The 23,093-nt window shown below is 42.5% G+C and overlaps 1 protein-coding gene across 9 annotated transcripts in view; it reads right to left on the bottom strand.

Annotated features, from left to right (window-relative positions):
- The window catches only part of herc1 (HECT and RLD domain containing E3 ubiquitin protein ligase family member 1), a 76,333-nt gene that overhangs the window by 13,596 nt on the left and 39,644 nt on the right, over positions 1 to 23,093 (bottom strand). For 4 of the 9 annotated variants that reach the window (XM_063470354.1, XM_063470406.1, XM_063470382.1 and 1 more), the window contains exons 37-69: positions 22,531 to 23,090; positions 21,070 to 21,703; positions 20,415 to 20,688; positions 20,079 to 20,289; positions 19,811 to 19,977; positions 19,471 to 19,587; positions 18,915 to 19,170; positions 16,549 to 16,670; positions 16,222 to 16,448; positions 15,629 to 15,897; positions 15,385 to 15,437; positions 15,079 to 15,279; positions 14,432 to 14,606; positions 13,862 to 14,129; positions 11,127 to 11,340; positions 10,427 to 10,686; positions 10,206 to 10,333; positions 9,658 to 9,794; positions 8,599 to 8,799; positions 8,381 to 8,511; positions 8,028 to 8,245; positions 7,778 to 7,898; positions 7,487 to 7,636; positions 7,153 to 7,254; positions 6,880 to 7,053; positions 6,354 to 6,653; positions 6,202 to 6,267; positions 4,376 to 4,501; positions 4,062 to 4,200; positions 3,684 to 3,865; positions 2,075 to 2,230; positions 1,327 to 1,449; positions 1,121 to 1,223 (exon numbers count right to left, since the gene is read on the bottom strand). In XM_063470354.1, coding sequence (XP_063326424.1) covers positions 1,121 to 1,223; positions 1,327 to 1,449; positions 2,075 to 2,230; positions 3,684 to 3,865; positions 4,062 to 4,200; positions 4,376 to 4,501; positions 6,202 to 6,267; positions 6,354 to 6,653; positions 6,880 to 7,053; positions 7,153 to 7,254; positions 7,487 to 7,636; positions 7,778 to 7,898; positions 8,028 to 8,245; positions 8,381 to 8,511; positions 8,599 to 8,799; positions 9,658 to 9,794; positions 10,206 to 10,333; positions 10,427 to 10,686; positions 11,127 to 11,340; positions 13,862 to 14,129; positions 14,432 to 14,606; positions 15,079 to 15,279; positions 15,385 to 15,437; positions 15,629 to 15,897; positions 16,222 to 16,448; positions 16,549 to 16,670; positions 18,915 to 19,170; positions 19,471 to 19,587; positions 19,811 to 19,977; positions 20,079 to 20,289; positions 20,415 to 20,688; positions 21,070 to 21,703; positions 22,531 to 23,090 — 6,565 coding nt within the window. The remainder of the gene's footprint in view (positions 1 to 1,120; positions 1,224 to 1,326; positions 1,450 to 2,074; positions 2,231 to 3,683; positions 3,866 to 4,061; positions 4,201 to 4,375; positions 4,502 to 6,201; positions 6,268 to 6,353; positions 6,654 to 6,879; positions 7,054 to 7,152; positions 7,255 to 7,486; positions 7,637 to 7,777; positions 7,899 to 8,027; positions 8,246 to 8,380; positions 8,512 to 8,598; positions 8,800 to 9,657; positions 9,795 to 10,205; positions 10,334 to 10,426; positions 10,687 to 11,126; positions 11,341 to 13,861; positions 14,130 to 14,431; positions 14,607 to 15,078; positions 15,280 to 15,384; positions 15,438 to 15,628; positions 15,898 to 16,221; positions 16,449 to 16,548; positions 16,671 to 18,914; positions 19,171 to 19,470; positions 19,588 to 19,810; positions 19,978 to 20,078; positions 20,290 to 20,414; positions 20,689 to 21,069; positions 21,704 to 22,530; positions 23,091 to 23,093) is intronic. The other 5 variants (XM_063470414.1, XM_063470392.1, XM_063470373.1 and 2 more) reach the window with 5 other exon arrangements.

Genomic DNA, 23,093 nt, shown 5'->3' with positions numbered 1-23,093 from the left:
TATAAAATAAGAAAAAATGGGACTGACGGGTTTGTGGGTTTCCGTTTTGTCTTAGAGTTTATACACCATCATGATGTCACTAACAGAGGTTTCTATCTCAGGGTGTACATTATTATTTTTGTATTAATACCATCAACATGGTTTTTGCACAATCACATTTAGCTTTGGGTAGTGTGCAGTCACAGCTGTTTCATCTCACTGCTGCATTTTAAATGCAGAAAAAAACATGGTCATGTTGTTCTAAACAATAGAAAGACAGTACACTAAGAGTACTTCCCTCTCTTCTGTCTTGTCTAGGCATTTCTATTAAAACTGTGGGCTTGTGCAAATACTTAAATACTGTGATCAATGACAATCTTTTAAGTCACATACTGACCACCTGTTAAAGAAACTGAGGCTGAAATTGGGGTACTTTTTCGCAAAAAGATTATTTTTCTCCTGCTGCCACCCTCCGGGTTTAAGGTATCGTTCATCAGCCCTCCTGCTCACTCTCAGTTTATCACGAGGCATTAAGATATTTAACTGGCTGTAAACCTTTAACACATCAACTTTCTCTGGCTGACTGGTATATCTATAAATCATTTTCTGGTTTTCCATTCCATTCACTGTTCCATCAGTTCATGCAGAGTTTGGAAAGAAGGCCTACTCATTTCCTGCCCTGTCATCATGGACCACATTACAGTGCAGCCCTCTCAGATGGCATCGCTTGCAGAGTTTAAAAGATCTATAAACGATTTTATGAATCTGTCACTGGGAATTTTTTAATGTGATTTTGTAAATCTTGGACAATTTTCACCATTTTAGTATGCTTGTCTGAAACAGATCTTGTAATGAGAAAGGGAGTCTCAAATAAAAATTAAATAAACAAAATAAAAGCCCAGGTATTGGCTAATATAGGCGGCATGGCAGCTAGGTCTGTCTTTCGTCGACGGGTGAATAAGACTCCAACGTGGGTGAGAGAAAGGCTGAGAACTCAAACTCCTCAGCAAAATGTTTTATGAAGTCGTTGATCAAGTGAGCTATAAGAACATTTGCCTGCAGACTGGCCTTTAACAAGAATGCAGATTTAAGGCACTTTTCAATTAACTTCATTTTTAAACCTGGAATAAGCAAAGCTTACCTTGGCCAAACGTGAAAACCTTGCCATCTTTGGTTAAAGCCACGGAAAACTGAGTTCCACAGGCTACTTTTTTTATACCAATCCCACACAGCACGTCCACTTTCTAAGGATTTCAAAACAGATCAGGGTCACAAACAGTTTCACTGATTGATAGGCCAACAGATTAACTTTAGTTCACTGTTCAGGCATCACAATGCAGCAGGTACCTGAGGTGAGGACTTGGCTGTGGAATTCCCAAGTCCCAGTTTCCCATAGTCTCCATCGCCAAAGGCCCAAACCATCATTCCATCAGCAGAGACAACTAAAGTGTGGTTCAAACCACAAGCCACCTGAGGAGGGAGCACACGATAACACCAACTATCAATAGCTAAGATAAGGCTGGACAACTGAAAATAATCAAAACAATTAGAACTCAAAACTGCCCCAAAGTAGTTCCAGCAACCAGAAATAATCTGCCAAAATGTCACAACACCTAGAGCACAATCATATTACTGTAAAAACTTTTAAAAATTCAGATTATCAAGGGTGGCAGTAGCTGATGGGGTTGGAAGGTTGGTAGCTTGATCGGCTCCAGTCTGTATGCCAAATATCCTTTGGGCACAACACTGTGTGTAAACGTGTGAATGTTAAACAGAAAGCAATTATGTAGAACAAGCATAGAATAAAAAGTGCTCGTATGAGTGGGTGAATTTGGCAAGTTGCTCAAAAGCCCTTTGAGTGCTCAGGCAGAGTAGAAAAGCTCTATATAAGAACCACTGAAATATTTATTTCACAGTGTTTCTTTTGGATGTCCACAATCAGCATATAGCACCAGTGGACACATGACGATTGATGTCTTCATATTGTTCTCCAGTATAGAAAACAGTAACAGTGTAACAGTACAGAAATCCTCTGAATGTGCCGCGTATCCAAGCATTTTACAGACACCAACTGTAACAGTAATGAATGTCTTACCTGTCCTACATGGTAGCCCTCCAGAGCAGTGACCTTCTCTGGCAGCTTCTTGTTTGAGGTGTTTCCCAGTCCTAGTCTTCCATAATCACCATTACCAAAAGTGAAAAGCTTCCCATCAGCTGTGACTACGGCCGAATGTTTGAACCCACAAGACATCTAAAGAGTGAAGAAAGCAAAGAGCATTGTAACTGAAACTGCCTATCTCTATGATGTTCTTGTTAAACCCAGTAAAGGTGTGCAGAATATGGAGGAGAAGCGTGACCCAGAGAAACCTTAATAGATATATGACAGAATTCTGCAACAGCAAAGATAGTGTTGGAAGTCTAACCTTCAAGAGAAAAAACTTTTAAAATGTTTTTTGGCTCAAAGTAGGCAAACATGTTGAGTTTTATTGTTTCCCACAGAATTACACTGTGCACCGCTCAAAAAAGATTAAAAGAACACTTCTTAAGGAGACTCTAGCCAGAGTATAACATCTGGAATACCAATCTGACCAGTTAAGTAGCACAGAGGAGTAATGGATGTTTTTGTGTTAATAAAATCAACAACAGGGTGGCTGTGGCTCAGGTGGTAGAGCAGATCAGCTACTGATTGGAAGTTTGGTGGTTCGTGCCAAATATCCTTGGGCAAGATACTAACCCCAAGTTGCCCTCCGATGCGTTCATCGGTGTGTGAATGTTGGTTAGTTTGCACTTGAGTTTAGAAGTGCTTGTAGGAGTGGGTGTGAATGGGGTGAATGAGGCATCTTGTATACAGCGCTTTGAGTACTCTGGGAGAGTAGAAAAGCGCTATATAAGAATCAGTCCATTTACAAAAGGGGCAACAATGAGAAAACCCCAGCTTTACAGGTGGAAGCCACTGACAGATGAAGAGGGAACTTTTTAGTGTGGTGGGTCCTGGTTCCTCTGGGTGCATGATGATGTCAGGTCTCATGTGCAGACAGTATGAGAGAGCAGGTTGTTCCTAGAGGATGAACTGCCATTGACTGGCACCTATGCTCACATTACCTAAATCCAGTATTACACCTCTGAGATATTATGTTTTAGTCTATCTGAACCTCAGGTTGTCTCTCCAAGAGCTCAGTCATACCCTGGTCCAGATCTTGGAGGACATCCCACAGCACATGGATATACAAACTATTCAATTTAATCCCATTTTGTTGATACATTTAGATACATGTAATATATACAATATACATATTTACTTATATTTATAAGGCAGACCCTACAAACTAGTGAGTACCAATAAAATTTATACCCTGTCACATCATTGTCTGAATTCAGCCCTCTGTATATATCCTGCATGATTTTTTGGGGTACTGCGGAAGTGAATAAAATTAGTGCTGTCAGCATTAATCTTGTTAAAATGACGTTAATGCCATAACCGCATTAACACGGTAAATCTCTGTTAGCGAGTTAACACGGATCGCCCCATGCGAGGGTCTGCACGGCACTAACGCATTGATTAGCTAACTGCGCTAACGTATTAATGCCGTGCATTCCCCCCCCCCCCATAACCGTTAATGCAGCTATGGCTTTAATGTCATTTTAACGAGATTAACGCTGACAGCACTAAATGAAATATATTTTTAAGGAGGGTGGAGACTTACCTGGACCACCTCCTCTCCTTGCAGTGCCTCAATCTGTCGGGGTCGTCGCTGGCGGTCGCTGTTTCCATGTCCAAGCTTGCCGTAGTCACCGTCTCCCCAGCTGAACACCTCGCCGCTCTCTGTCAGAGCCATGGAGTGACCATCACTGCCACAAGATGTAACCAACTGGGTCACAACAAAACCTGGTAAGAACGAAAAGCACATGACAGGGTTTATGTCACCAATCCGCTGACCAAATGTTCTTTTAGCACTATATTTTGTGCACACCAGCTACCACAAATAATTTGCCTTTTAGCCGTTAAGCGTTCCGCTACATTCAACTGGCTTTGTGCCTGTTTGTTTGTTACTTTTGGTTGAGTACAGATGTTGTCTTGTCACCTTGAAGAGCTGAGATGACAGTAAGGACATGCAGGTCATCTGAGTTGCCTTGTCCCAGGCGGCCATAGCTGCCCTCTCCACAGGCCAATACGGTGCCGTTGGGCTGGATCACAAAGGTGCAATTCTGCCCACACACCACCTACAAGAAACGAGAACGTGAACGAGTAATCAGAATGAAGAGCTCTACGGGCACGTTCTGTCTCAACTGGGTATCTTGAATGCAATTCTTTTGTTTCTCATAGGTAAAAATAAAATCATAATTATAGAAACAAAGTTTAAAAAAACAATATGTCCAGTAGTTTATCTCTATGTACCTGCTGTGCCTGAGAGAAGGAAGGGGCAATGGTTGGAACGAGGATATTTCTTCCAGCCTCTGCTAGCTGACCGTGTCGCCCTGCACCCCACAGAAACACATCACATTTCCCTCCGAGGTGCCAGTCCTGATCGTGAACCCAAACATGAAAAACAGAAGAAAAGAATTGGTTAAAACTAGATGTAATATTAAATCACGAGGTAAGGATTTGGTTTTCAATTTTTGAGATCAAGAAATGTGTTTGTTGTGTGGAAATATTCAATTCAATTCAATTTTATTTATATAGCGCCAAATCACAACAAAAGTCGCCTCAAGGCGCTTTATATTGTACAGTAGATATCCACCTTCTCATCTGACCTGACATCCCTCTTACTTATCATCACCCTTCAGTTAATCTCACTGTTGTTAATGTTGTGATTTTGGTTGATTGAGACACTTTTTACACCATTTCACCCAAAAAATGCAGAGCAAATATTCTGTGACTGTGTCTTACTGTTTCACAATGACCTCTTGCTCTCTTTCTGCAGTCAGAGGTATTAGTAGCAGATGAACCTGAGGTATCAATTTCAACATCCTATGTTGCCTTGTTGTCAAGTTATCAGAATTTCAGAAAACTTGACCTCTGACCTTGATCTTGAGGTCGACTTCACTGAAATTCTAATTCATCTAAGATTTTTAGTAGACACCTATGGTTTCAGTTTCAAACTCCTACATTACTACATTACTTCCACGTTGCTTCCCTGCCTGCTGGGCAGCGTGACAGCAGTACCGCATCAGCCTTTTACGCCGAGGGATAAAAAACAAAGTTATGATCACTTGTACCTAAATAAACAGATATTTAGAGGACTGTAGTTGGATAAAAAAGGGAGGGCTGAACGGTTCACACCAAAAAGTGATTTCCACTATTTAAACTATTGTAAATGACTTGGTGGTCTAAAATCTGTTAACTATATATCTCTTGATTGCCATCAGATCATTTTGATCATTTTGATCATATCCCCATCGCAAGGTAAACTCTGCAATCGGTTTTGGGCAAAGTGACTTTTATATAATCTATAGCAGCAGAAACAAACAAAACAGTTCTATAAAGATATTTTAGCTGTAAACAAAGCCATAAGTACTGATTATAATGCAGCAGATAGAGTAGGTACAATATTGCAATCATAAAGATACTTGCAAAACATGTTGTACTTTATCTCCCCCTGTAACTCTTGCTGACTACACGTTATTTATCAGTATAAGTAAAGACATAAAAACTATACAGAAACATTTGAAATCACTTTTTGGTACAACAAGGCAGAGGCAGTGTGTGACTGGGTGGACTGCTGGCTGTTCTGAGTATTGGGGGAACCGTAGCTGAACTGAGCAGAGAGTTCAGAGTGTGGAGAACTAATCTGAGACAATAGAGAGGGAAGTGAATTTGTTTAAAATCTAAGGAGCAGAGTTAACGAGGTGACGCTAAAGAGAGCCAGAGCAGTGTAAACACTGGATGAGGAGCCAAACACACATAATCCAAAATAACTTTTCATAATGTTCTTCTTCTGTACTAATTAAACCATTTACATGTGTTAGCTTTTGTGTTATATTTGTTCATTATTGTATTCTAATATGTATTTTAACCTTCTGTAATGAAACGATTTAATCTTCCTCTCAAACATTTCTAAAAATCTTACTTAAAACCAGAAAAATCATATGAAAATAAGCAGCTAAACTTGTTCAAGAAATGATTTCTCTGCCATTACTACATACTGCAACAGCAGTATAAAGCGTATAAAGCAGTACCCCCGGGAGGGGGGCCATTTATTTCACCTAAACTATCAAAATTACCTCTGGCCTGGAGGTGGCCCATGACATGATCTGCTCATCCATACTAGCTGACCATTTACTGTTGTCCTGTAGAAATAAAAGCAAAGGCTGTTGTTATGAGCTGCACAGGTTTTGATTACATTATAAATTACAGTTTAATCAGCTTTGCTCACCAGGAGCAGAGCCATTTCATCTTTAGGCACGGGTTCCAGGTCAGGAACGGAGAAGGACTCGGGGAAGGCTGCACCTCGAGCAAGAGCCTCTGCCGCCTTTACTGTGGTGGAGAAACAGTCCAACCATGCCCACTCACTGGCGCTCCACACAGCGATGCCAGACTCAGGTGGGCAGTGTCGAAGGTGGGGAGGCACAGGGGGACGGCACAGAAGCTGGTCCAGATGGAGACCTACAGCCAGAGAGGCAAGGCACTGCATGTACGGGCTGTGGACAAGCTGCTCCCCGCATACAACATGGGGCTGGAAGCAGAGAACAAAGAGAGACATTATTAGTGTTAAATACTATTAATCTGTCATGAATAGTGCAAGTTTGCTTGGATTGGCTTTTATTGTTTTCTCATAGAGTTCTCCAACACAAATAGAGCTGATGAAGAAGGTTTTTTCAGCCCAAGAAAGAAACATGGCGATATAATCATGTAATACAAACTCTGACTTCTAGTAGGGGCTATATCATATCTCCCTCTACCTTCTCATAGGCATACTGCTCCTGCAACATGACAGGCAGTCTCTCCAGGAAAGCTCTCATGCAGGGTGCCAAGTTGAGGCCGACCACACCTTGCTTCTTCAAAGCCGTGCGGCATGTGGCCAGCACATGGTTAGATGCCATGAACTCTTTGGAGCAGTTCACAACCAACACATCCTGGAAATCAAGCCATACAAAAGGCAAATGAAACTTAACTGAGGACAAATACAATCACACAAAATGACGGAGACATCGGAGTCAAATGAGACAACTTGCCTTTGACCTGTTGGAGCAGACAGCCACGCCCACATCTGAGACCCAGACAATGTTCTGGACAGCCCCTGACCCAGCTACTACAGTCTGGAGTACTGAGCCATCCTGTTGGAAATGGACACACACACACACACACACACACACACACACACACACAGTGTGTTCAGTGGAAAGCCATTCAGTGTCACTATAAACAGCAGCTTCATTCACAAGTGTAATTAAGTGTCATGTGTTCTTTCCATCTACATGTTTCCAGTCATCTGTGTGTGTACTTACAGTATTTACATATGAACTATGTGCCTTCATTTCCATCTGTGTGTATATGTATGTTTCTTACCCGCAGGGACCAGATGTTCATGAGGCCTCCCACTCCTCCAGATGCCAGGGCCAGACCATCAGGACTGAAAGCCAGTGTTCTTACTGGAGTGATGTGGCCCTTTAGCTGGAACACACAAACTGCTCCATCTTCTGACCATCGGGTGGACTGCTGCACATCAATGATAGCACATTGAGGTTGAACAATACATTAACTTATTGCTCAAAAATAAAGCAAAAGAAACTCAGCTGCTACTGGATGACTTTGGCTAAAGTGCTTTTACAGTAGAATCCTTAAAACACACACAAATACCATTAGCTTGGGTTTGGCTTCATTCTCCCACCATCCTTCTGAATCAGAGGAACGGGAGTCTGTGAAGTTTGAAATGTCTTGAGGAACAGTCCAGACAGAGACCAGACCATTCTGGCAGCATCTGAAAAGCATAATGACCCATAAAAACTTTTTTCCCCTCAAAATAATCATTTTGTGTGGAAAAATAACAAAAACAGCAGAAGTGAAATCACAAAACCCAAAACAGAGAGCACATTCATGGTCAACGTACACGGCGAACATGCTGAGGGGCTTCGGACTGCATCCAGGCAAGCTGCACCAGGCCACACCATTAACCAAGGAGGGCTGTCTAAGGCTCTGTAGGCAGTGCCAGCCAGAGCCCGTGTCAGAGCAGGAGTCTGGATTGGCCCACAGTTTCACAGTCTCCTCTTTAGCACACGTCAGCAGGATCTGACCCGTTGGACTCCACTTCATGCTGCTGATCGACTCCTGACAAAAAGATTTGGAATCACTGTCAGCCATAAATGTACATCTAATCCATCTAGCTGACAGTAAAACAGCTCTCTCTTTTTGAAATTTAAATGAAAGAATCACAACATAAACAGAATGACAAAATTACTCCACCTTGTGTGCATCAATGACAACAATGGCTCCTTTATCCAAAGGTTCTTTGGATCCAATCAGCAGCTTTCCATCTGCGTAGCCAACGGCAAAAGGCTTGTCTTCACTGTACCAGGCAATGTGCATTATTGCCACTAAAAGAGAAAAAAACTTCTGTTTTTCTTTCAGTTACACAAATAAATATCAAAGATGTGGTTGAACCTGAAATAAAAATCTCATACCGTCTTTCCTGTAGCAGTGTTCCAGCTCTGTGCGGTGCATACCAGAAGAGTCCAGCACCTCAATGAGGCCCAGTGATCCATCCATTCGACCCACCAGCAGCATGTCTTTGGGCTCCCCACACCACAAGGACTCTGCTTCCTCTTCAGGCCAAGTTAGTGCAGACACCCAGTGAGGCTGCACATCCAAAAGCCCTTTACCACCTTGGAGACAATGAAAGCAGATCCATGATGACATGTTGTATAAGATATATCATACTTACATTGACAAATGCACAAGTATACTTGATTTTAATGTTTTAATGTATTTTATATAGGGGTTCTGATGTCTTTCAGCTGTCTGTGAAGGAACATGAGAGCTTCCTGCTTATACAGTTGGACAAACTCCAACACTGCAGTCTTGGAGTAAGCCTGGTGACTGTAGTTTCCGTTCTTCCCTGCAGATTCACTGTGAGATGGATGATGACCAGAACTTTGAAGAATCGATTCATGTGGCACTAGGCTGAGCTCACTGAGACTACAGATCAGAACAAGGAACCGGCCTTTGGTTTTTCCTCCATTCTTTGTTTCCACAATGTATCAACTTCTTTAAGAAAGCATGAACTGCTTCTTTTTATGCAAATGGAAAATTATGTTAAAAAAAAAAACAGTCAAAAAAGACGAGGAGGTTAAAATTTCAGTGGCCCCGACCTGTAAAACCATTCCTTTTTTGGGGGGTTTGTCTCATTGTTGCCCCTCTAGTGTACCTGCTGTTAATTCATTAACACCAAACCAGGTGAAAGTGATTACACCTTCTATTAACCCCAGTAATGGCTCTGGACAGATGGTTCACAAAGCCAGGTGTATGGTGAGGGGCAGAAAATGATGCCTGGAACACATCCGGTGACCATTCAGTTTTATTTTTAATAGAAGACCTCTCATTCATATTCTGCAGGCCTCGGTCACCAGTAATATGAGGTGAGCCACAGATTATAGTGAAACAAGTCCTGCAAAACTCAGTGAAGCTCATCATTAACATATTCAATAACCCCCAGAGAAGACTGGACAAAATGAACTCTTTACCATTAACTTGCCAGATGTTGACCATTTTCTCCATGGCAGAGGCGAGATACTTTCCAGTGACACTCCATGCAAGAGGTGACAGGCAAGGATCGCTGGGAGACCCCAAACCAGACATTCCCTCCTCCAGAGAGTCGTCACTAGTGAAAGATAACATAAAAAAACAAAGTTAGAACTGTATTGAAGTATTTGACACCTTTGGGAGCACTCAAACATATTTAAAGCCTTATCTAAAAGAACTTTATACAATGATGAAAACTATTTTTTTCTTTTGTAAGGAATGATGTGTGATTCTGCAAAAGAGGCTCATGGGACAGCAAACTGGCCAAGGTCAGGTTGGTTCGATCCTTGAATAACAAAGCAAAAACATTTGTCCCACAGGGATCGTTAAAAGGCATCTTAATTCTCAAACTGGTAACTGGGTTTCTGATGGAGAAAAAAGATTTATTGGGGAAAAATAAATACGAACTAGACCAATTACAGCAACTTGTCTCTGTTTAGTTGTTTGGGATCCTAAAAAAACAAAAAAAAAAACAAAAAAAACCCCTTACTCCTTATTGAAGACACAGGTCTGCTGGAGGGTGTACTGGCTCTTGGTTACGTTCCATACTCTGACCGTCCCGTCATTGCCACTGGTAGCCAAAAGGCCTTTCTTACTGCACCAACCACATGTGATGACCTGAAGCAACAAGAGGAGGATTATTTTAACTACCAAACAGAAAAGGTGCAAACAACCTCACTGTATAATACAGAGAAAGACCAAACTACCGACCCTGCTCTGGTGAGCCTCTAGTTTGATAAAGGAGCACTTTCGCAGGTCCCCTGCCATGTCAGCAAAAGTCTGCGGACGGCTCTGGTTGTTGTCGCGGTCGTGGGCGGCCAGAGTGCGAACTAATTGCTGAGCACCCCACTGGCGATGCTGCGAGGAAAGCCGTGAGGACAGGCAACAAGCTGCCAGAGCGTTGGCCAGCTCCAGAGGGCCTACAGCGGAAGGATTATGGGAAGGATGGGCATACAAATGCGCAATTAGACCTGCTCGACACGGAACACAAAGTGACAAGAATGCCCGGTGAGTGATAGAAGGAGCAACGATGAAAAGACACAAAAAGCACAAAAAATGTGAATATACAGAAGAAACTGGCACAAGCAGATGAGTTATGTCACTACTACATGAATTAAACGAATACGTGTATGACTGGTATCAGCACCAGGAAGCACATTTTAGAATAAGCAGAAGAACATAACAGCATCACAGAATCACTGTTCTTCTGAGTATAAAATATATTTATGTGAACATAAAACACATTTGAATGACTTTTCTTTAAATATTAAGAAAAAGTAGCACATCATAACATACCAATATGAGATATAACTTCAAGGTAATCAAGATCAATTCCATGAAGTAAGAGAGAAACAATGACAGACGAAATGACATGGAACAGCTAAATGCCTTTTCCTCAGAGTCTACAAACCTCTTTTCTCCATATCAGCCTTGTCATAAGCAGGTCTCAGTCTGGCCCCTTTATCTGCCAGGAGGGCCACAAGGGCCTGAGTCACCACAAAGTTAGGCGACGTAACCAGCTTGTTCTCCTCGGCCACGCCACGCAGAAAGCTGGGCAAGAACTTTCTCTGGATGGGGTCGTCCACCGTTGTCAGATTCATGCCTGTAGCCGCAGAGATCAGGTTCTGGGAAAGAAAAGGGGGGAAAAGCATCACATCAATCAACATTTTTAAAGTGCAAGAAAGCTGAGAGGGGAGACAGATGAAATTCAGATTTCATCTGTCTGATGAAATCTGAATCAGTCAGTCTGGTTTGACACTAACTGAACAAAAAAAGTGTAGACAAATTAAAGATAATGATTGTACTGTTACATTTACATGCAAAAGGAAAACTCAGAACAAAAACTGCTTTGTGTGACTGAAAGAAAAACAAATATTGGCCAATGCATTGGATCCTTAAATCATCCGCTGTCAATCTTAAAATCCCACATGACTTACAGTACTGTGCAAATGTCACAGCTGCACCCAACACCTGCTGCTCAACCTACAAATGCATTTTCCTTACCAATGTTGCCCCTTTTAATGAGACATAAACAGGCTTTCCAATAGTATAAGATTTATTCATTGTCAAAAAGCATTGTTAAAATAAATAAATAATCAACCCAACATACATTTCTTTACTTTCTGTGGACTTCATCACACCACCTCTGTATACACTGATGATGATTTGGACCAAAAATGTGGATTCATAAGACCTGTTGCCCTAGATTTTCAGACTAGTTCTCATATGAATTAGCAAACCTTAACCTTTTCTCCCAGTTTCCCTTCTTTGGCGATCAAGGATGGCTTCCTGACAGCCACCTTTCCACTGAGACCATTTCTGATGAGGCACTGGCAAACAGCAGATGGATCAACTGAACACCAGACCCTGTCTTTACTGGACTTTTCCTATTTCTTAAGGCTGTGACTTAAACAGCTTTTCAGACCTGTACTTGTCCAGTTTACTCAAATTTTTTAAGGACACACTGCACACCACATATGATTGAGATATATATATATATATATACATATACATATACACATATATACATATACACATATATACATATATACATATACACATATATATATATATACATATACACATATATATATATACATATACACATATATATATATACATATACACATATATATATATACATATATATATATATATATACATATATATATATATATATATATATATATATATATATATATATATATATATATATATATATATATATTTATTAGGGGTGCAACGATACACAAAATTCACGGTTCGGTTTGGTTCGATACTTTGGTGTCACGGTTCGATATTTTTTCGATACAAAAAATGTTCATGCTTTTTTAATTTGTCATTTATTAAAATTATAAATATATATTTTAACTCAAAAGTACAGTTTTTAAATTTAATGTTGCTGAAACGACAAAGTAATAAAAAAATAAATATCTCATGGAGAAATCCCTCATCTTTGGAAAAGAGAGTTTATTACAGAGAAATGGCTCTTTCCAAAATAAAAGCTATACTATACGCTTCTTCTGGGGTATATTCTCAGCAGCATATTAAACATATCAGGTCCCCATAAGGAGAATCATGTGCTAACGGCTGTCTAAATGACTCGGGTAAAGTTTGTAGCATGCGTGCTTGTTGTTTTTGTCTGCTTCCACTTGTCTTTGCACTAGGATGATGTCGGAGTAAATGTGCAGTCATATTCATTGTGTTCCCACTAGTGCTGTCAGCGTTAATCTGAAATGACATTAACGCCACAACACCAAATCTCCGTTAACGAGCTACCGCGGATCGCCCCGTGCGTGGGGCTGGACGGCGTCAACACGTTAACGAGCAAACTGCGCTAACGCAGTAGTTCCCACCCATGTAATTTTCGCATTGCGTGGCACATCCGACATACTGTTTTACTTTTGTCCATGATGCGCTTACCTTCAGGGTCATACGTCACATGAAGACCAAAATAGTTCCACAGGCCAGATCTGAATGAGGGTGGGGGAGGTTCAGTTTGCCATGTTGCAACGAGCTTAGCTTCTGTCTTGCTAGCTTGCGCTGCGCACAGTGGATCTGCGCTCGACAGTGCAGCCTAGGCGGAGTAGTCGAACGCAGATCCACTGAGCTCTCAACACAGACAGCATCGTCAGAAGAAAAGTTGATAAAATAAATTAAAAATTTTGTATTGTTCATACACATGCGTACCGAACCGAAAGCACTGTATCGAACGGTTCAATATCGATACGAGTATCATTGCACCCCTAATATATATATATATATGTTATGGGTTGTAGCTCTTTGGCAATAACTTTGTTGGTAGAAAAATACTTTTTTATCCATGTCAAACTATGTCATCTTTGGCATTTTTTGCAGACTCGTATAAAAGAAATCACAATAAATTAGGTGCTACAGGCTGCTGGTAGCAAAGTATCTAAAGATAAAAAGGGGTTCATGTCAAGTTGTCAGTTACTGCATGTGTAGATATGAACATACAGTATTTGAGAGAATAAAACTTCGATTTAATGGTATGTTTGAGAAGGAATCTTTTCCTTTTGGACTGAACAAATTTGGGGAATCTCATCACCCAGTGACTGGGTTTTCAATATCTAAACTGAAAATCAAATTAATCATCAGGGAGATACTGGGATGATGATACTTTACCTGAGTGCACAACTGAACTAGCAGCTTGGCAGCATTGGGACTGTTGGAGGCAAGACAGCCCACTGCTGTGCTGAGGTAAGCCAGGCAGGAGATGGGTTTGCTCGTCTTGGTGGTCCCACGGGGCCTTTCAGCATGGCCTGGGCCTGTGGACGGACTGGTGGAAAGACCAGCTCGGCCCGCTGCCGCCAGGCACATCAGCCTGACTAGAGTCCTAATGTCAGTCAAACCAAGGGACTCTAGACCTGCTGCGAGGCTGCAGCTTGAGCCGCTGAATGGGTGGAAGGAGAGAAGAGAGAAAAACCAACTTATTGTTCTGATTTCTGTTTACCTGTGAAACACAATTCATAAATATTTAAAATAATATTTTATTTATGAATACACAACCTTATCCAAAGGGTTGAAATAGATGTACTGTAATTATTATGAATATTCTCACGGCATGATTTATTCACATAATATCATATTTATTGACAATCCCACCCTGGAACATAATGAATTTCTGAATTCTAAAAAAAGCTTGTGTATTTTATTTAGGTTAAAAAAGTATTTCCAGCAGATACAAAAGGCTACCTGACGGATAGCAGGGACAAGGCTCTCATCACCATTGTCCTGGCCAGCAGCACCTGAGCTGCAGCTGTCACCCTCCTCAGTGCCATCACTCGGTCATGGGGGTTCTGTAGGGCTGCTGCCTGCTCACCGAGGGTCACCCTACCAGAAGAACTCTTGTCCACTGAGGTCTGACAGCCTGAACACACAAACACACACTCAGTTTACTGCCACTACAGTCACAAACACCCAACTTCAAAAGATAAGGGGCCAAGTTTGCTAGACTGTACCAGGGCGAAACGCTCTAATGGCATTAAAATGACTTTCATGTGAAGACTGAAATTAAAAGGTGTGGACACAGTTATTTTTGGGACCTCACATCTGATCTGATGGTGAATTCGTGTTTTTCTTTTCTTCGTATCTCAGGTTAGGTCCCTGCAAAGTATTTTGTGTTTAATGGCAGACCTGTCTGTAATAAAATTCTACTTGGGTTAAATCCTGCACTTCACCCTAGCTGTCATCCACATAGTCACCACACAGTTTTTAAGGAAAGAGTTTGGCCTTATATCAGGACATGTTGGTTCTACTTTAGCTGGTTCATTGATCTGAACTGCTTTGCTGCCCACGAGAGGAACGCATCCCCTACACGGTGATTACTGATGTTTTCTAACCTATCTGTAGTAAAGTCTCCTCCATGCTGTTGGTTGCCGTCACCATGGCAATAGAGGCTCCCAACGGGTCACTATCTGGAAACTGGACAGCCTCGGGGACAATCCTGCGCTCGCTCAGACCCAAAGGGCCAGCCAAAAGCTCAAACTCCTCCTCCCCTGTCAACTTCTCATCTTCATCGACGTCCAGCATGTCCCAATCCTCTGCAAGACCGAAAGACACCCGAGTTTAAAATCGAAGGAAAATTCTAAATTTGTTGTGTCAGTTCAACGCATCACATCCACATCCAAACAGTCACCATGCATTACCTTCATAAACACTGTCTTGCTTTCCCAGAAGGTCAGGAGCCTGTCCCTTGTATCTGAAGTCACACCACAGAATAAAATCACACAAAGATTCTAATATAATATAAATAAGTACAGAAATATTTGTTATTATTGTGCTCTTCAGTAGATTTTTTCCCCTAATTTAAAACATCATTTCATTGCAGAAGTGTAAAAATCTAATCAACTTCGTGTTGCTTTGTCGGCTGTCACATACAGGAGTGCATACCTTTCCACAATGGGGACTTTGGCTTTGCTTTTGATTGCCAAGTACTTCTCTCTGCAGCCGCCACACAGCAGATAGTAGGGGTTTCCACTCCCACACTCCCCACCGAACCAGCCATCCACGTAGGAGCCGTTGCTGCGGTAGCCTTGCCGGTTGGCGCTGCGCCCACAGCCCGGGTGGCTCTTCTTCATGTGCTGATTGAAATTGGCCACGTTGGCCTCACACAGCTCGCACACTACCACTTCATCTCGATCGTCTGTCTCACACACGTGCTGTGAGTTGATGTACAACAGACACAAAGATGTTTTAGAGAAACAATAAACATTCATGCAATATAATTTGAACCTCTGACAAATATGAATGAGCAGCCAGTTATCAGTACTGAGAATAAAGATCGAGTTATCCAAAACATGAATTTCATTAGTTGCATGATTTAAACTTTCAGGGGCCTAATGCATGCATGCATGCAAGATGATTTCATGGGTAATGTTTAACCAAACAAATGTGTTTATTTCAACATGCATGTAAGTTTACTCGAAGCGATAAGTGATGAAGCGAAACCGCAGAATCGTGATGGCAGCTCTAAAGTCACACACCCATGTTGGCCAATCCAGTACCTCCGGGATCCACATTCCCAGAATGTCAGTGTCACTAGCGAGGTCTTGGCCAAACATGGCCTCCATGGTCTCCTCATCAAGGTCCATCTCCAGCTCTTCATCCAGGTTGAAGTCATAAAGTGCACCTGGGTCTTGTTGCTGCTGTAAGGACGAGACCTCCCGACGTGACTGGCTGTGGTGGGCCTGCACCGAGCGGTACAGTCCAGCTACAAAAGAATCAACGTTTCCCATGAGCTTCTGAGTGGAAGATAAATGTTCACTGTCTTGTAAAGAAAGGTAGGATATACACTTGTGGAATATTCTCACCAGCACGAGCCAACAGTGTGCGTGCAGCCAGGTCAAAGCGGTGTTTCCTGCCAGCAGCAGAGCGGCCTCTGAGTGGGGCACTGCTGGATGCAGATGCATTGTCCTGCTCCAGACCTTCAGGACTAGAAGGCAAAATATACACACTTTAGAGTATTCATAGTCGCAGAGTAGCTGTCATTTTGCAGAAAAAGAAACACACTCAATAAACACGTCATCCCTGTGTCAGGGAAGTAGGCTGGGCACCTCTGTTCTGTGTTGGGGTGACTCTCAGTACTTTCCATTTCTCAATGAGAGGGTTGTAAAAGCACCACAGACCTACATTCTTTCTCTTCACACACGGCAGAATTTCTTTGGAAATAATCTTTTTTGTTGTCTGGGCTCCAGTTGAATTAAACAGTGAGTTTAAGTTTCAAAGAAGAGAAAATGCATCTATGTGAGCAAGCTCTGAATACTTAGAGCAGCTTGGCCATAAATATCATGGTAATTTTTAATGATTAATAAAAAAAAAACAACAACAATTGGGTGCAAAAATGTGACATTATTTTGGATTTTCTCTCATCTACACAGGTTTAAAAGGAAACGTACTCCCTCAAATATATACAGACACATTACTAATATTGGTTAAATGAGCCTTAGCAAGACCAGATGCTTTTGGTGACCATCAACAACTTTCTGACATGATTATAAGTAGGGCTGTTAGATATAACGATATATATCGGATGACGATATGAAAATATTACATTATCGTTTGTTTCGTGGTGTCGCAAAATAAACTGTTTGCGGTAATATTTTGTCATCATTTTGATGGTCTTTGTAGAATTTCTTAAAGTTCTCTCTTTCTCTTATATTTAATACAACCACACTACAGACGGACAAGCGACTGTTTTTATGCATTGTCGTTAGCAACGTCCGTTTGATTATTTTCCACATAAACCTTTCAAAATAAAGCTGAAGATCCTGCTGAGATTTTTCAAAATAAACTGAATTACGTGAAATAGTATGCAGAGTGTTTATGGCGGAGAAGCTAAAAAGAGCCGTCAGGTGCTAAAAAATAAACCTTAGAACAGGCCGTGTAATAAATACTCACAAAGAAAACTGCGACCTTTTCAACTTATGTAACACTCGACTCCAGGTACACGACGCCCAGCTGAAAACACTTCACGCAAGTCGAGTTGCCCGAGATTCACAGAATTTACAGAAAATGTAAAATTTTTGTGATACATATCGTTGTTGGGACGGTAAATGTCTTATATCAGGATATGAGATTTTGGTCATATCGCACAGCCCTAATTATAATTGGATATTTGACGCTGTTCTTCACAGAAGAGTTCATTTAAATGAATCGATTTCCCGGCACAGAGAATGCGTCTAAACATAGTCCACAAATTTTCAACATGGTTGAGGTTGTCACTTGGGAAGTCTTAATGTTGGCCTAATTTTAACCTGCTTTATCCAATTAAGGAAGTTTTGATGTGTCCAAGTTTAGATGTTGATTCGATGTAAAGCTGAAGAATTTGGAAGTAGTCCTTCATTATTCCACGCACTTTGACAGTAGCCCCAGAGCATGGTCCTGCCATCGCCATGCTTGTCAGCTGGTACAGTGCTTTTAGTTTTAAGAAACCAGAGTTTTACTCCTCCAAGCATACATATTGTCTTCGTCTCATTTGTCCATAAACTTTTCTGGCTCGTCCATGTAGACAACAGGGAATGGTTTAGACGGTGACGCTGGTGTTCCAGCAGTTTTCAGTTTGTGGCATGCTTGAGCCGTTGTTGTTCCAGGGTTGTTCCTGAACATCATAACCAATTTCCTTTCATCTGAAAGTTTGTGTCTTCATTAAGACTTCGGCAAAGTGATGACACGTCTGAATAACCTGTACTTGCATACATTTGAACTGACAATCTTTGAATAAACAGTTGTTTAGAAATGGCTCCAAGAGACTTTCCCAGCGTCTGTAAATGTACAGTTGTATTTCTGAGATCTTCACTGAGTTCTTTGGACTTTTCCATTTTTATATTGAGAGCGCGAAGCTATCAGTTGTCAATCATGATCAATAATAAGGAATTAATAGGCCTCGACCTTATCACTGTAGAACCTTCAGTACTACTTGTTAAAAGATTTAGTTGAATGTATGTTTGATCCTGTGTGGATTGGAGAAAATCCCAAATAAATTCAAATTTGTGGACCCAGTTTTTTTTAATTCATTAAAGACGTACGCCTGGAAAAAGAACAGTTACTGTGACATACATGTCCATGATGAGTGTATGTAAACTTCTAACCACAACCTTTAAACATTACTTATCCTACTACTTAATTACTGTTGTAATTAAAATGCAACAGGCTGCGAGCTATGAACACCCTGTTGTACCTTTCGCTGAAACCTTCCTCCACTTCGGAAGTGTCTGCGCTGGCTATGACCCCGGGAGAGCACAGATATGAGTTTTTATCCAGAGATTTGGCTCCAGTGATTGCTGTGGCACCAGGACAGGACGAGTCGGGGGCTTCACCACTGACACCGCCGCCTCTGGCGTGGGGCTCATCGTGCTCGTCCTCTGTTCCTGGATGTTCGATCATCCACATGGCTAACACGGTGATGTTCTGAGCATCTACCTCTCCTCGAGCACCTGAGATAAAAACATATCATAACAGGTCGACTATTTGTAGGGGAAATCTTGTTATGCCACGTCACAGACACGTAATGATGCACAGAAACTTTGTTATACAGGAGGAATTGGTAGGGAACGTTCTGAGAATATTCAAAATTTTAGGTAGAAAAAATAAGACAACATCTTGATTATTCCTGGGATATAATCTTTTTACCCTGACCTCATGTATTTTAAAAAGGCACTTGCTCTTTCTCATCATTGTTTTATGATTCTTAGGAAAATGGACAAAAATGGGCCGGTTACTGCAGATAGACTGACCAGTGGCTTCCAGAGCTTTAGTGATCTGGCGCAGGGAAAAGCCCATCTCCAACAGAGGCACAGCAATCGCAGGTGGAGGGGGAGACGTGGACAGCCTGCTGCTGGGGTCCGAGAGGGCTGAAGGAAACAACAATGACACCATCATCATCGGGGTCAGGCAGCTGAATACAGTATCAAAAGATGCAAAATGTCAAAGTTGACAAAAAATGCAAAAAGTAAACCGGAATTATATTAAAATATCTGTTTGTGTTTTCTATTTTTTCAACTTTTCCATAATGGATAAGGTCCAAGCTTTCCACAGGCCAACCAAAGAATACTCATTGCAGTTTGGCATACTTACAGGTACCTGTTCTGTTTTGTGGTCTGGAAGGCTGGGAGTCCGGAGAGGTGAGGCTCTGTCTGCGGCCAACCTCATCTGACGGAGAGGTCGGTAGGGATGACACTGGAGGAGTCTGGGCTCGACGTGTCGGAACAAGAGTGGTGGTGGGGTAACTGGAGAACATTTGCCTGCAGATGGATTAAAATAATCATCTCGCTTTAATCCCACATGAAAAACAAGGCTACTCGTTAGCACTAGCTAAATAACAATATGTGCCATCTGTTCTGACCTCAGGAGGCTGAGAGGCATGACTCCTGGAGACTCCGAGGCAGGGACGGTCTCTGTATCAGTGACAGGTGTGGTAGCTGTGGTAGTGTCCTCCAGTGAGGAGCTCATAAAGGAGGTGGTGCTGGAAGCTGACGGACTGGTGGTGACGGGGGTTTGTGCCAACTGTTCACCCTCTGTAACTTCCCCCTCACCTTCAGGTTCACTTCTCACACCTGTGAGAGAGATTTAAAAAAAAAAAAAAAAAAAAAAAGATAATTTGTAGCTTTATTCTATGTGGCTTGATTATAAATTGGACTCTTTTAGGGGTTTTGAACTGAAACTATCTGCATGTTCTCACCAGGCTTTGCTTTCCCACCACTAGGCTCCTCCAACAACCCATTTACAACTAGCTTGTAGATCATAGCCTGCGCCCTCTCCAGGTCTGCCAGTCCCAGGGCTCGCTTGATGGGGGAGCGCATTACTGCCCGCTTCACCATGTGACGCATGAGGAACTGCAGAGCTGCCCGCATCTCCACCTCATCCTGGTATACTGGTGAGGTGGCAGCTGTGTTTCCACTGGTGCAGGTGTTCAGATCAGCGTTGTGCCCACTGGGGGTTGCTTCTGGTAACACCTGGAGGTCAGGACAGAACTGGTGGTTAGAAATCTCGTAATATTTAACTGAGATCTGTTTTTGATTTCACCAACTTCAGACAATGTATTTACATACGTACTTAACATACTTTACACATATGTGGAAATGCAAACAACCAGTCTGAAGAAACCTTGATAAAGGTTTATAAGAGTAAGTTCCTAGTACTTTGGATGCAAGCAACTGTTCACTCCAGCGTCAAATTTAACAAATCAGTCTTGTTAAAAAAACAGTTCACAGACAGAAACGTTTACATTTCTGTAGAAGTCAAAGATTTCCTGTAAGAATTCCTATGAACTGCACAGCACGCCAAGTGCATGGACTGCTACAGTTTAAGTAAACGTACTAGGCAGGCTTCTTTACCTTTGGTATGAGGAGCAGCTCAGCATACTTGCTGCAGCTCAGCAGCGCACTGAGGGTCTTCATAGCTCCCAGGTAGAGGTAGGACAGCTGCACAGCATGGATCTCTGACTGAGTGGTGATGGAGGAAGGAGAGGGCTCGTGACTGCGGCAGCCATGATCATGGCCTTTCTTCCTGTTCCCATCAGCAGGAGCAGGAGCAGATGAAGTGAAAAGGGTTTCATTCCCACCTACCCCGCCTCCAGCCACAGAGGAGATCTCACTCTCTGACTTTGAGTTGGGCGCCACGTGTGCTTTCACCTCATCGAGGCTGTGGGACACTCGTAGGTCAGAGGTTGTGGCAGCTGAAGGGGCTCCAACGTTATCTTTTGAGTCGTTACGGTTGTGCCCCTCGTTGTCGGTCTTCTCCTCGCTGCCGGTCGGCTCGTGCCCAGTAGAGGGTGTGTTGCGGTGCTTCTTCTCGTGGCGTCGGGCGCTGAGCTTTGTTGTAGTATCCTCGTGAATGCTGGTAAGGTAGGTGAGGTCCAACAACAAGGAGGCAGTGAGGCCACGGAAACGGGCCACATCAAAGGGCAAAGGCTCGCACGGGTCCAGGTTGTACAATGGAGTGTCACTAGGCGACCAGAAAGTTGGGAAGCTTTAATAGAAGGGAGTGGAGAGTGAAAAGAGACAAGGGAAGGAAACACAAAGTGAGGGAAAGGGTAGGAGAGAAAAGGCACAGCATGCGAGACAAATAAAAAGGTGCATTATGTGGGTATAACACATGACCATCCCAGAAGAATGTATGAACGATGAGTCAAAAGCCGAAGTCAAGATGTGAAAGAGTAAAATGGAGCAAGGGAAAACAGAGGGTGAAATGATGATTTAAAAGGAGGACACAGCAGAAAACATGAAGACACATCCAGAAATCACATTCAGCTCCATCTGTGATGTCAACACATTCCAGTAGACACGTGTTCATCAGCAAGACGAACACGTGCCTAGAGGACAGCTCGTTTCACATGCCATGCAAAGTGATGATACTCTTTTTTTAACCCCTGAAGTCATTATTCCACAGAAACAGAACAACTGTTGCAGTCTAAGCCTTAACCTCCTAAGACCCGAACTCTTTCATGGCATGCATTTTTAACTTCTTTTGCTATTTGGGCTGTTTGGGACCTGATGAATGTAAAAACCTTGCTCTCTAAGGGCCTGATATCCACATATGAGGGCATTCGTTTTAAATGTCAATAGAACACTGACAGTATAATGTCCTCGTAAGAGGATATCAGGCCCTTGTAGAGCAATATTTAGTATTGTGGTCTAGACAACCCAAAATGTGATGTCCACATATATGGATGCCAGGTCCTAGGAGGTTAAAGTCACTCTGCACTTTGTCTTACGTCTTTAGTATGTCATAAACATATATGCTTTACATTTAATAAGAATTGGCCAATAAACAGCAGAAAACTTTTCATTCAATACCTGATAGTGACCTCGGCTTCATCCCACTGCACCTTAGCTGAGGTACTGCCTTCCTTCGTCACACCCAGCAGAGTAGCATGCCTCCCGGTCTGTTTGTGCACACATCTGCCTCCGACCCGAAGTCCTGCGTCCGCCCCGCCAATCACTGCCAGGACAGGCCACACCTCTGTGCAGAGGGTTCTCAAGTGGTGCTCCGACAGTTCCCCCAAGCCGTGCTGCCGTCCGTGGCGACCTTTCTCCTCGTCTGTCCGTGTGGGCGTCTCCTGGCTTTCTCTCTGAGTGTCGTGCTCCTCGCGGCTCTGCACCGAGCGGCTCTTTTTCAGCCTTTGTCCTAGGCCGCCGCCAGAAGCGCCAGCTGACTCTCTAAAGCACGCCTTGATTTTGTGAAGTCGTTCAATCATAGTCTTGTTTATGCGATGGGTCCAGTGGTCAGTGCGATGTAGGATGCGGATCAGCTGTATGGTGGCTTCAGCCAGCACTGTGGCCACAGGGCTGCAGACAGGATCCCCAGGTAAGAGGTCTCGCGGTGTTCCCCTCATTTGCATGTCACATATCTTAACCTA

This window comes from Pelmatolapia mariae, linkage group LG1, assembly GCF_036321145.2.
Source record: "Pelmatolapia mariae isolate MD_Pm_ZW linkage group LG1, Pm_UMD_F_2, whole genome shotgun sequence".
NCBI lineage: Eukaryota > Metazoa > Chordata > Actinopteri > Cichliformes > Cichlidae > Pelmatolapia > Pelmatolapia mariae.
The sequence above is the reverse complement of the archived record's forward strand: the minus strand, read 5'-3'. Positions and strand labels throughout refer to the sequence as shown.